The sequence below is a fragment of the Macaca nemestrina genome, chromosome 7, assembly GCF_043159975.1.
Source record: "Macaca nemestrina isolate mMacNem1 chromosome 7, mMacNem.hap1, whole genome shotgun sequence".
In the NCBI taxonomy this organism is placed as follows: Eukaryota; Metazoa; Chordata; class Mammalia; order Primates; family Cercopithecidae; genus Macaca; species Macaca nemestrina.
The window spans coordinates 13,527,071-13,540,800 of NC_092131.1; the positions used below are offsets into that span (position 1 = coordinate 13,527,071).

The 13,730-nt window shown below is 44.0% G+C and overlaps 1 protein-coding gene across 2 annotated transcripts; it reads left to right on the forward strand.

Moving 5' to 3' along the window:
• Positions 1-259: 259 nt before the first annotated feature.
• On the forward strand, positions 260-13,697 carry LOC105467501 (serpin family A member 10). 2 transcript variants are annotated; one of them, XM_011717125.3, is made up of 5 exons: positions 260-364; positions 2,913-3,677; positions 4,963-5,236; positions 7,284-7,434; positions 9,361-13,697. In XM_011717125.3, exons 2-5 carry the CDS (start codon positions 2,963-2,965, stop codon positions 9,550-9,552), a joined length of 1,332 nt encoding a protein of 443 aa, XP_011715427.2. In that variant the 5' UTR covers positions 260-364; positions 2,913-2,962; the 3' UTR covers positions 9,553-13,697. The 2 variants fall into 2 exon arrangements, with proteins under 2 accessions (XP_011715427.2, XP_011715428.2); XM_011717126.2 differs by lacking the exon at positions 260-364 and adding an exon at positions 430-945.
• The last annotated feature ends 33 nt before the right edge of the window (positions 13,698-13,730 follow it).

Below are 13,730 nucleotides of genomic sequence, written 5' to 3' on the forward strand. Positions count from 1 at the left end.
CAGTGCCTTCTTTCTCGAGGTGTTCAGCACCTGGAACAGCTCAAGAGAAATCCCCAACGTGCCACCCAGAAGGAGCTGAATCTTACTGGGGCGAAGCCTTGAGTTGCAAGGCAGAAGCTCTCGCGATGGGATTTGGGTCGTATTCTGGGTTACAGGAGGAGCTGGGGAGTATGGGAAGCCTCCCACTTGGTCTTTGGTTTTCCGAAAATTCCACCATCACAAGCAGGATGTTAATCAGTAACCGTCCCACAGGGAATCATACTTTGGAATAGCAAATATTTGCTGAAGGTTCTCAGCTGCAAAGCTGAAGCTTTGGTTTCTGCTCTGAATGAAGGACATTTCCAGGACCCAAGGCCACACACTGGTAAGAGGTAGTGGGTTACAGGAGACCTTCAATGAGTCTAATTAGGGAGGGACCGGGAGAGATGGTATCATCTCTGGGTGGGCTCCAACGTGAGGGCTGCGTGGCTGAGCAGTGCAAAGGCCTCAATCCTGCACTCCATGGGGAATGCACATACAGACCAGGAGCTGGAGCGGGGTGAGAGGTGAATTATAGACACAAGGGGATCCTCTGCAGGAAGGAGGCCAAGGGAAAGAGGCTTGAAAGGCTTGGTATTTCACCCACCGCAACTCACTGCCGGAGTAAGCAGGGCTCCCCTTCCCAGGGCTGAGGGGAGGAGGGGTGTGTGCTCTCCCAGGGCTGAGAAGTGGCGGGTGAGCTGGTGGTTGCTTACTGCCCGGGCTCTGTCTAGGAAGGTGCGTCCTCACCATGCTGGATGGTGTCCTAGTCCAGGAGCGCCCCCTGAACTCCTGGCCTAGACTTCGAAGGGTTGAGTAGATGAGCAAAGACCTTACAAAGACCTTAGGGGATACCTGTTCAGGAGCGCCCAGGAATTACTGGGCTACCACTCTGCAGACTGTAGGACAAGCTTCAAGAACAGGAAGGTAAGACTCAGCATTTGGAAGCGGTGACATCTGGTTGGCGTGCTGGGCTAATTTCCCGACCACTGTGACAGGGAGAACTAACCTTGAATTCAGGAGTATTCTGTGTGGTCTTCATGTAGAAAGTAGCATTAAATGATGCCACGTAATCGTCTTAGCTCAGGCTCCTCTAACAAAACACCACAGACTGGGTGGCTCCAACAGCCATTGATTTTTCACAGTTTTGGAGGCTGAAAGTCCGAGTCAGGGGGCCAGTGTGGCCGGATTCTGGAGGGCCGTCTTCTTGGCTTGCAGATGGCCATCTTCTCACCGTGTCCTCCCATGGCAAGGAGGTGCGGAGGGGAAGTCTGGTCTCTCCTCTTCTTATAACAGCACTACTGCTATCACAGGAGCCTTGCCCTCATGACCTCATCCAAACCTAATCACCTCCCAAGGGCCTCAACTCTACTGCAATCACAATGGGGGTTAGGGCTTCAACTTATGAATTCTGGGGGAACACATTCAATCCATAACAATAAAAGCATGAAACTGGGCTGCGTTTACACTGAAAGAGCTATTTCCCCAACATTTACAATACTTGAGTTACCTATTGAACACAGGCTTGCCATTTAGAGTCAAAAAGAGTTTCCTCAACAGTGTCCTTTGGGAAACACAGTGGAAGTATTTCACTGCTTCTTTAAGGCAGAGGGGAGTGCAGTTCAGACTGCAGAGTGAGGCCCTGAATTCTCGGGTGCCATTCAGCCTAAACAAGGAGCAACATGCTGGGCCCCGGCGCTGGAGGCGGTTTTGTCCCACGCATAGATAAGGACTCAGTCCCTGCATCAGGGAGAAGACGCCTGGGAGTTCCCTGCCTGTCACATTTTGCTGCAGGTGACCTTGGTCAAGAATAAGGGTCTCTGCGGATGGGAACTCTCATGAGGCCCGCAGCATCCACCCTGCGCTCACTGGGCTGGGTGGCCGACCCCACGCAGACCCTCCCAGGGCAGTGGGCCCAGAGAGAGGATGAGGGAGGGCAGGTGTCCTGGGGGTCCTGCTCAGTCAGCCTCTGGGATCAGGCCTGCAGTGTGGCTCAGCACCAGAACTGAGTTGGGACACAGCCAGGTGGCCCAGCCCAGCCCCAAGCCATGTATTTGGATGGAAATCATACAAGTGTTCAGGAGCCAGGCTCTGTGTCCAAGGATGTGGAGGGAGCCTAAAAGGCAACAGAGAAGGGGACAGCGAATGGTGAGGAAGTGTGGCTCCCACGCTGTGCAGCCGGGGGCAGTGAGAGCCAGCAGGCAGCCCAGGTGGCTGGGAGGGCTCTATGAGGCCACAGTGGAGGGAGCCCAGCAGTGGGTTGTATGAATTGCGGGGCCTCCTGCTACCTGGGAGCCGCAGCTATAGGAAGGAAGGAAGACGTCCAAGGAACTGTGTGGCAGAGGTGCAGTGCGAAGAGAATTTTGATCAAAAATCCAGGGAAGCTCCAATACTTTCCCCCTTCCTTGCCTAACAGGCATGCAGGCACTCCAATCCCCAGCCAAAGAGGGCACAGGGCAAGGCCGGCCACCCATCTGGATGGGCAGCCTGATGGCCGGAGGGTCAGGGCAATGAACGAAGCAGATCAGGGAAAGGTGTGTGAGGACCCCTGATTCCACCTGCTCAGACCCCCACCTTCTGTGCTGCCTCCTGCTCCCAGAGCGAGGTCTCTTGCCCTAGCCCTCAGGAAGGAGATGGGATGAATAAAAAAGGGGTCAGGACCGAGAGCTGCCTGACAGCTGGGCAGGGAATGGGAACTAGAGGAGGTTTTGCTCTGTGAAATAATGTCCCCTCATTGGGTGAGCAAATGTCACCCACACTTGCTTCAGGTCTCCCTGGGACAGGGCTAACCTACTTAGCCACAGGAAGGAGGCAGGGTCCCTGAAGAAGCTTTTACTATCCACTAAGACACTTTAGGAGGCATTAAAACCATCTCTATCCTCTTCTCTCCACAGGAAGTCTTGCAGCTGAAGGGAGGCACTCCTTGACCTCTGCAGCCGACCACATGAAGGTGGTGCCAAGCCTCCTGCTCTCCGTCCTCCTGGCACAGGTGTGGTTGGTACCCAGCTTGGCCCCCAGTCCTCAGTCGCCAGAGGCCCCGGCCCTTCAGAACCAGACCGGCGGGGTAGTGCAGGCTCCCAGGGAGGAAGAGGAGGATGAGGAGGAGGCCAGCGAGAAGGCCGGTGAGGAGGAGAAAGCCTGGCTGATAGCTAGTGGGCAGCAGCTTGCCAAGGAGACTTCAAACTTCGGATTCAGCCTGCTGCGAAAGATCTCCATGAGGCACGATGGCAACATGGTCTTCTCTCCATTTGGCGTGTCCTTGGCCATGGCAGGCTTGATGCTGGGGGCCACAGGGCCGACCAAAGCCCAGATCAAGACAGGGCTCCACTTGCAGTCCCTGAACACCACCAAGCCCGGGCTCCTGCCCTCCCTCTTTAAGGGACTCAGAGAGACCCTCTCCCACAACTTGGAACTGGGCCTCACACAGGGGAGTTTTGCCTTCATCCACAAGGATTTTGATGTCAAAGAGCTCTTCCTCAATTTATCCAAGAGGTATTTTGATACAGAGTGTGTGCTTATGAATTTTCACAATGCCTCACAGGCCAAAAGGCTCATGAATCATTACATTAACAAAGAGACTCAGGGGAAAATTCCCAAGCTGTTTGATGAGATTTATCCTGAAACCAAATTAATTCTTGTGGATTACATCTTGTTCAAAGGTACTTTGATAATATTCTGCTCTCCCAAGGCCACAGGGTCCTACAACTGTCTCTCCCTTTCCTTCCGTTAGGCCAGCATAGGGTTAACGCTAAATGATTTTCTATGAATGTGTTTTCAGGTTTCAAATACAGGTTGATACACATATTGAACAGTCACTTGAGGTCCTGCCCTGGCATCCTATGTGCTTGTAGTCCTTATAATTTTCAAAGTACTCTACACAGCTCCCCTCTGATGTTCAGAAGCACAGGGTCATTCCAAAAAGAGGGAGGTGGGGGGATTATCTGGGGGATTTAGAAGTGAATCATTGCTCCTTCATTTTTACTTTTTTGACCAGCTCTCTGCCCTTAGATTCTTATTATAGAAAATAGTGACACTCCACCTACTATAGAGTTAGAGGTTAAATGAGACAATGAATGTAAAGTGCCCAGATGGACTTGGCACATAGCAGACACTGAGTATCTATGGTTTACTTGTTCTTCCTAACTGTCAATCAGCAGGTAGAGCAGGAGTTGTTGTCTCCTTTCTAAAGACCAAAGCAGCTCACAGGTTAGCCTGATCAAGCTCACACAATAAGTGGCAGAGGCAAAACCCAAACAAGAACCTCCTGACCTCCTGATCCTAGGTTCTGTCCAGCCCTGCCTCCCTAATGGGGTACTAGATATGGGCTGGATGCCACTTTCGCAGAGCTGGCACCAGACTTGCAAAGCCCCGGCAGGGGAAGCCACTTTACAACCAGCCAGGCCACACCCCCAGGGCAGACATTTGTGTGGAGAGTCATGTACCTGCCTGCTGGTGGCCTCTGCATTGTGGGGCCTTCTCTCAGAACCACATTAAACAGTGGGTAAGTGAGAAGTGTCACTCCTGCCACCTTGGACTCTGCATGTGCTTGTGCCTGGTGTGAATGAGACAAAGTGGCAGTCAGAGGTGCCAGGCAAAGGCTTTTCTCTAAGCTGGAGCCAACTATGAGGGAAAGACTGTGGATTTTGTTCGGGTCCAGGACAATGAGGGAAGCCAGGGATTGTTAGGAAACATTTCCCTGCTTTCGTGTGCGATTCCCAATAGGGCCTGCAAGTGGAGCTGTATTTTGTTAGCTGGGCTAGAGGCCGGGGAAAAGCTATTTTGGGGAAATTTATTTTGCCTGCCTGAGCTGTGGAAAAGCAAACCCAATTAGGGAACGCCTTGGAATGAGAAGTGAGATAGAAGGTTCCCTCTTTATTATTTGAGCAAGAACAATGCTTTTCAAAGAGGGGATTTCTGCAATGAGTTCTTCTCTCACTTGTTCAGGGAAATGGCTGACCCCATTTGACCCTGTCTTCACCGAAGCCGACACTTTCCACCTAGACAAGTACAAGACCATTAAGGTGTCCATGATGTATGGTGCAGGCAAGTTTGCCTCCACCTTTGACAAGAATTTTCATTGTCATGTCCTCAAACTGCCCTACCAAGGAAATGCCACCATGCTGGTGGTCCTCATGGAGAAAATGGATGACCACCTCGCTCTTGAAGACTACCTGACCACAGACTTGGTGGAGACATGGCTCAGAAACATGAAAACCAGGTACAACTCTTGCCCACATCCTATACAAACTCTACCTTTCCATACTTGCAAACACTCAGCAGAATTTCGTTGAATGCACTGTGGTTTAATGCCCATCTCCTCCAGTGAGCTATAAGCTTCCTGAGGGCAGGGCAGCATTTGTCTTTTTTTCCACTCTATCCCCAACATCTGTCACAGAGTGCCTGGCTGATCATTCATTGAGTCCACCAGTATTTCACGTTCTGCTACCGTGATAAAAGTATGATGCCAGGAATTCATCAGCAAACAAAACAGGAAAAATTAGTCTGCCCTCATGGAGCTTACATTCTATTGAAGGAAGACAAAGAACAAATTAAAAATAGGTAATAATGCAGGGAAGGGAACAGGGAGCATCATCAGGATGCAGATGGAGGTTAGGGAAGGCCACTCCAAGAAGGTAACAGTAAGCAAACATCTGAAGATGAAGGATAAACCATGTGGATATATTCGGGGAGAGAAATGTTATGTTACAGGCAGAATCGTACAAGTTCTGGAATGGGAGTGTACCTGGTGGGTTTGAAGAAGAGCAAGGAGGCAAGTGGAGCTTCAGCAGTTGAAGATGAGATCAGAGTGGAACCAGGGGCCCAGTCACCAGGATCCCACCTTACAGTCCCCAGAAAAGACTTGGGCTTTTCCTGGGAGAGGCAGCAAGCCACTGGATGGTTCTGAGTAGAGGAGCAACCTGATTTGACTTCTGTTTTTAAAGGATCACATAAGCTCCTGTGTTGATAAAAGATACTAGGGGGTAAGGATGGAAGCAAGGGAGACTGGTTAGAAGGTTACTAGCAATCCAGGTAGAGATGCTCCTACCTGGACTGCGGTGGTGGTAGTGGTAGTGGAAGTGATGAGAAGTTGCTGGATTCTGGATCTATCAGGAAGTGAGAGTTGGCAGGATCTGCTAACGGACTGCATGTGGGTGAGAGAGGTGTCAAAGGTGATTGCAAAGTTTTTGGCCTTAGCAACTGGAAGGACAGATTTGCCATTTACTGAAATGGGGAGGAACTGTTCTGGGGTAAGTGCAGAAGTTCACTCTTAAACACTTAGATCAGAAATATCTATTAGACATCCAAGTTGAGATGTCAAGACGACAGGTGGATCTGGAGTCTAGGGTGAGGTCCAGGCCGGAGATATAAATTCAGTCATCATCATAGAACTAGAATCTAGACGCATGACAGGGTTGGGGTCTGTACATAGAGAGGAGAGGAACAGAAATCAGAGTGGGCACTCAAATGTCTGCCCAGTAAGTTAATACACCTATTGGAGTACAATGAAAATGGCTGCAATATAAATTCCATGGCTATGGCTTCTGAATCCCGTGACTCAGATTTTGGCAGAGACGAGTCCAGCTAAAGGTCCCTGGGGTTAGTTTTATTTTCATTATTCTTCTTTCATTTTTCTTCATATCTTAGCACCTAACAAAGAACCCCAAACATCATAAGCCCTCAAGAAATGTTTGCTGAATGAATAACTTTATAAATTAATCTTCAAGATACGTCATGTCCTCAATTATTTTTTTTTTGAGCCACAGAACTCATCTTTCCAAGCAACATATTTTCAAAGGAGGACTCCAGTATACAAAATAGATGGTATCAGAGTTTCTCTGGCTAAAGATGGGGAGAGGTTTAAAGTTTTCTTTGTTCCCCTTCCCATCCATCCCCAGACTCCTTGGGTCTGCAGAATCCAGGAGCTGAAAACAGTCATCATCCAGGAGTCTGCAGGGTTGCTGAAAGCAGCTGTTATCTCAGGTTGTTTTTAAAACATAGGGAAATGAACACATAAGTACTTTGCTAAAGAAAATGTGAGTCATTGGCTGAGGAATAAAACTCGTTCCCTGAAGCTGAAGTACTATTTGATAAGCTAGAAATATTTTCCCTGAAATAGGAAATTGTAAAAGAATGGCATGAACTTCATAGTCAACTGAAAGACTCATTAATGGAAACAATCTTAAAGAACAAAAATTGTGACCTTTTTGGTGTCCATAGACTATGGCTTTGTCTACATTTCACCATTATCTGTTCTCGTACCACAGAAACATGGAAGTTTTCTTTCCAAAGTTCAAGCTAGATCAGAAGTATGAGATGCATGAGCTGCTTAAGCAGATGGGAATCAGAAGAATCTTCTCACCCTGGGCTGACCTTAGTGAACTCTCAGCTACTGGAAGAAATCTCCAAGTATCCAGGGTAAGTCAGGATCTTTCATCAGAGCCCAACCTCAGCATGAAATGTCACCAAAACAAATGTTTTTACAAACCATTTAACTTTGATAAAATACCTAAGTGTAGTGGAAAATTATATTTACATCCCAAATACTTGAAATAGCACCCAGGTTGGATGTTTTAAGAATTTCAAGCAACTTTATTAAAATACCTTTTCAACTAATTTATTTTAAGTAGACCTCTCTCCTTCTGCTTAAGTGCTCAGGGAGAAATTTGCCCCTGAAATAGAACTGGTTTACAGATACGTCATCATTTACGTTGAATACAACTTGAATAGTTCATGAAATTACACCACCTTTACAATGAAAGAAACCCCTAGACATCATCTAGCCCAACTTCTCCCTCCTTGTGGAAATCCCCTCCATAGCCCTATGAAATAGCCCTCCAACTTCTGTCTCTTCCTCTTCATGCTTCCAGTGACAGCAAACTCACCATTTCTTTGAAAAGCTGTCTAATCCACAATAGCTAAAATTGTTTATATATATATATGTATATGTATATGTGTATATATACACATACATATATACATACATACATACATATATATATATATATATATATATATATATATATATATATATATATATATATATAGAGAGAGAGAGAGAGAGAGAGAGAGAGAGAGAGAGAGAGAGACCTGTAACTTCTACCTCATACTTTTTGGTCCTAGTTCTATTTCTAAAACTAAGAACAAATTTAGTCACCATCCACATAGAATCCCTTCAGTTACTCAGTGTTTCTCAGTGGAAAGGTTCTTGGTTTTGAGGGGAACTGCTTGTTGTTCAGAGCAGTTGTGCATGTTGCAGGGAACTGGTTAGCACTGCTGACCCATGTTCACTAATGCCAGTAGGAAACTCCAGTCATCACTATAAAAATGCTCCCACACATTTCCAAATGGCAGCTACATCTCTCTACATTCTTCCTTAGTTGTGTGGTTTGGCTAATATTTTCTCTTACAATTGCAATTTTCAATTCCAAGAGAGACTAAAAATGGCATCCACTTAAGTAGGACACAGTAGGGTAACCGTGGCCTGGAATCAGGTTTTACCACCTCAAGAGACATAAGACAATTAAATAAAACAACCCTGCAGACCAGCACCTGAAAGTGTTTCTGCTATGAACACATGAAAAACTGAAACGCACTGCTCATTTACAAAGGGTCATCATGAAATTTAAATTGTAAACCATTAAATATTCTCCCTCTGTTTGCTCTGGAGAGTTAATTTTCCTCTAGGAAATTAGGGAATTTTCTGGAGTGAAAATCAGTGTATGTTTTTATTCTCTATTATAACACAGTAATTATATAGGTACATCACTCATATCACATCCTGTTTCTGTGAAAAAGGGTCTCCCAAACATAGCAAGCGGCCACAATATAGGCAGCCAGAATTCAGGAAGGCTCCAGGGACCCCTGGGCTTGGCCCAGAAAATGCCTCAGAGTAGTACCAGGTGCTGGGAAGCTGATACGGAAGACTAGCCATTCCCTGCCTCCACCTTGCCTGCCAAAAAGGAAAGTCAGAGGACTCAAGGGATCCAGGCAGCTTGAAAACCTTTTAGGAGCACCAGCTCAGCTCAACAATTAGTAGTATAAAGCACACGCTCAATAAAGATTTGATGCATGAGTGCATCCTGAGTCCACGCCTGGAATGTGTTTCACATATTCCACAATACTTCACATTGGGTTCCTGAGGTCTTCTGGTATTGTTGGAGACTCCTGTGCAGTCCCTGGTGAAACCCCAGACCACTGCTCTTAATGTAGATGGGCCTGCTCCACTAAATCCCAGTAGCATGATCCCATGGGTAGGACCACTGTGAAGAATTTCAAGGGGCTCATTTAATTCCTCCTTTGCACTGCCACACAAATGGTTTTTCACACTATTTCCTTTTCCAGGTTTTACAAAGAACAGTGATTGAAGTTGATGAAAGGGGCACTGAGGCAGTGGCAGGAACCTTGTCAGAAATTATTGCTTATTCCATGCCTCCTGTCATCAAAGTGAACCGGCCATTTCATTTCATGATCTATGAAGAAACCTCTGGAATGCTTCTGTTTCTGGGAAGGGTGGTGAATCCGACTCTCCTATAATTCAGGACGTGCATAAGCACTTCGTGCTGCAGTAGATGCTGAATCTGAGGTATCAAATCCACACAGGATACCAGCAATGGATGGCAGGGGAGAGTGTTCCTTTTGTTCTTAACTAGTTTAGGGTGTTCTCAAATATAGTAGTCCCCACTTATCTGAGGGGTATACATTCAAAGACCCCCAGCGGATGCCTGAAATGGTGGACAGTGCTGAACCTTATATATATTGTTTCCTACACATACATACCTATGATAAAGTTTAATTTATAAATTAGGCACAGTAAGAGATTAACAACAATAATAACAACATTAAGTAAAACAAGTTACTTGAATGCAGGCACTGCAATACCCTAACAGTCAAACTGACTATAGAGAAGGCTACTAAGTGACTCACAGGCGAGGAGCACAGACAGTGTGGAGACATTGGGCAAGGGGAGAATTCACATCCTGGGTGGGACAGAGCAGGACGATGCAAGATTCCATCCCACTACTCAGAATGGCATGCCACTTAAAACTTTTAGATTGTTTATTTCTGGAATTTTTCATTTAATGTTTTCAGACCATGGTTGACCACAGTTAACTGAGACTACAGAAAGCAAAACCATGGATAAGGGAGGACTACTACAAAAGCATTACATTGATTTTTTTTTAAAGATGTTTGTGTAATCCGTCTGGTATTTTAAGCCTGTTTCTAACAGCCTTAGTTATTTGGCTGAAGACTAGCTGGGTAGAATATCTTTTCTCTGTTGCTCACATATTTGGATTTTTAAAAAGTTGTAGATGAGAACACTATGTCGAGATAAAGCCTTTGGGCTTTATCTCCTTGAGTCATGTGCTTCTCTCTCTTTACTTCTCTCTGGTGCAACATAAGTGTTTTATTTTAATCTATTATGGAGTCATAATAATTGCTGATGACATCAGAAGAAAAATAGCTCTAATCAGTCCTGATCACAGCATCTACTTCCATGGTGCATCAAATCGCTTGGCAGAGGCATTGGCTGAACCACAGATCATCTAGTTCAATACCTTCATTTTACAAAAGAAAGAAAGAGGGACCCAGAAACAGGTCCACATTCTTACTTTCATGGGCCCTAGGCACTTTTAACCTCGTAGACTCCTTTCCTTCATGAAGATATATATGTTTTATGGCTGCATTGGTAGAAAGATGAATATATTCGTCTTTTGAAATTGCGTAACTGGCTTCAAAGTTATTTGTCTAGCATATGGCGATAAGTAAAACACCTTCGTGGGCCCTTACAGTACTGTCGGCCTTAGGCACTGTGTCTTCTGCATCTAGTGGATAAGTCATACCTTATATACCAGTGGGAAGAAAACACTTGTCCAAGGTCTTCCAGTGTGAGAATGGCAGAGTCAGAGGCCTACCTTTCCTGAGTCTAGTCCCCAAGCCCTTTTACTCTTCCTTCCTTCCATCTAAAACATCTGACGGGGACCAGGTAAACAGCATGAACTATAGCTACCCATGGGGGTTAAACAGAATATAAGCACAAACTTTGTCCCAGGGTGAAAAGGGAAATTGTAAATATCCCTGATCTTCCTTAGGCAGTCATTTTCTGTCACAGAAACAGAAAAGACCATATTCAGAGAATCCTGAATAGAGCTAACTTACAGTGTCAACTATGTTAAATGCCTAATTGGATTTCTGTCTGTCTGCTATCTAATGTTTAAAAAAATCTAAAATTCATTTATTGATTATTTAATATAATCCAGAGTAATGTGAATAGGTAATAATATTAATATGCAGCCTAAATACAGTCTTTTCATCATTCCAGGTTTTGGAATTCCAGGTTTTGGAATGATGAAAAGTCAGTACTTAGACTGCATATTAATAAAATAAAATTCATTCCTGTATTCATTCCAACAGCACTAATTGACACTTATGAAGGGACAGGCAATTCTAGGCCCTGGAGGGCCAAAGACAGAGGACTAACTCTAACTGACATTCTTAAGTCACCCTGTTTGTGTTCAATTAGTCAGATTTGTTTGTGGAAAAATAGTAGAGGAATAAAGTAGAATCCAGTCAAATTTCCCACTTTTAAGAGATGAAATCTGGAAAATTAAGTCTGTGAGAGCATAATACTCACTGAAATCAATATGGCCAAACCCAGTTATAAAAAGGTACATTATTATTGAAGGATTCATACAGCATGCAGATAACAAACTCCTGCCTTCTTCCCACCATATACACTGCAAAGCAACAACAGCATAATCATTGTATTTAACACACTACTCTTTAAGGTAGAAAATGGACCTATTCTATGTTTTAAATATACTTTTTAATGTTCCCCCATATTTGCTTTAAGAAGTTCCTAAGACACTCAGTTTCAGATTTCCCGAGTACACAGGCATGACAGAAAAATGCAGACCAATAAAAAATGTAATTTACCTCACACAAATACACACACACACAAATTCGGGGTTTCCAACTGAGCGGGGAAAATCTTAACAATGTACAAGTCTTCACTATATGTAAGTGTTGAGTTTTTTTGTTTTGTTTTGTTTTTGAGACGGAGTCTTGCTCTGTCGCCCAGGCTGGAGTGCAATGGCACGATCTCGGCTCACTGCAACCTCTGCCTCCCAGGTTCATGGCATTCTCCTGCCTCAGCATCCCAAGTAGCTGGGACTACAGGCGTCTACCACCACACCCGGCTAATTTTTTGTATTTTAAGTAGAGACAGGGTTTCACCATGTTAACCAGGATTGTCTTGATCTCCTGACCTTGTGATCCACCCACCTCAGCCTCCCAAAGCTGGGATTACAGGTGTGAGACACCACACCTGGCCAAGTGTCGAGTCTTAAAAATTGTTCCTACACAGACACACTCAACCACACATTCTCACACATACATGCTGTAACAACTGAGAACAGGTTACTGACTTAATCTAATTCATTTTATCCTCATTGTAAAACTTCTACTCCAGTTGAAGAGCCTGTTTCATTTCAATTCAAAGATTTCTCATATATCCACTAATTGTATGGCAAAACTGACTCATCTCCAGACTAAGATATTCAAGCTTAGGAAGTCAAATAATAGAAATGATTTTTTTAAATGTGTATGAGGTTATAAAGAAAAATTTCATGTGCTCCTTATTTAACCTCTATATGGTAAATCCTTTATAGACCTATCTCCATTTCTGGAGTAACAGTGAGCTCTACAGTTAGCTGTAAGGCTAACTAGTGAAATTCTTGGACTTATTCTTAAAATGCAAGTTTTAGTAATTAACAAAATGATGATGAAGATGTCCCTTTTCCCGACAGCTACAGATGGAGGGAGATTTTTCTCTGCCATACAACTCGTTTAAAGGATTAATTTGATAAGTTGTTAAACTGAGAGTTTTCACAAAAGTATCCATCTTGTTTTTGATATAAATGGAGATACATGTAGATATTCATAACTGTCACTAATTTGCTTTTTATCCTGTTTCTACATATCTGTCCTTGGAAATATAATTTTAACAAATATTTCAAAGATTTTAGGAAATGTCATGTTCTGTTAAAAACTTCCAAAAGTAATTTTGATTAACGGTTTGATAATTTAATACCTAGGACTAAGATTGCAATTGACTGCCCTACATTCCTGAACTTTATAAGCAGTAGTTTTTCTCTGTCAAATCAGTTTCCCTTCTCCCATTTGCATCATGGGAAAGTAAAAGCTTATAATTCTGCTAAATTTATTATAACAAATAAATTGAAATTCTCCATTTTATTAAATTAATAGAATGCTATGAATCAAAGCACCAAAAAAAACTGATGCAATTTTGATGTCTCATTCTGTACCAAATTCTCCAGATCTTAATATATTCAGTTCCACATTATTGGTGCTAGTAGGAGACATGATGAAAACAGTTAAATGAAATCCACAGCGAGTGTACTGATTACTTTAACCAGTACTGTCAAATTTCTCATACCTACTGAATTTTAACTACTGACAAAACGAGTAGTAACAATTCCATTTACCTGGTTGTCCTTTGGCAAAGGATATTATGAAGAATCACTAAAAATAGCCAAAAAAGAAGCCATATGGATGGAAAAAGGAAAACAAATGGCATGAAAAGGTCTCACACTGAGTAACTATGCTCTTATAGTTGACACTGGTATATTTCTTTTTTTCACTACCTAAAACTGAACTATCTTACTCTTTAATTATAGAATAAAAACTGCAGG

Bases quoted from the DNA above. Each gene is read 5' to 3' on its own strand.
- LOC105467501 (XM_011717125.3), top strand. From the start codon at position 2,963: ATGAAGGTGGTGCCAAGCCTCCTGCTCTCCGTCCTCCTGGCACAGGTG. The intron at 3,678-4,962 runs GTACTTTGATAA...TCACTTGTTCAG, and splicing joins GGATTACATCTTGTTCAAAG to GGAAATGGCTGACCCCATTT. The intron at 7,435-9,360 runs GTAAGTCAGGAT...TTCCTTTTCCAG, and splicing joins GAAATCTCCAAGTATCCAGG to GTTTTACAAAGAACAGTGAT.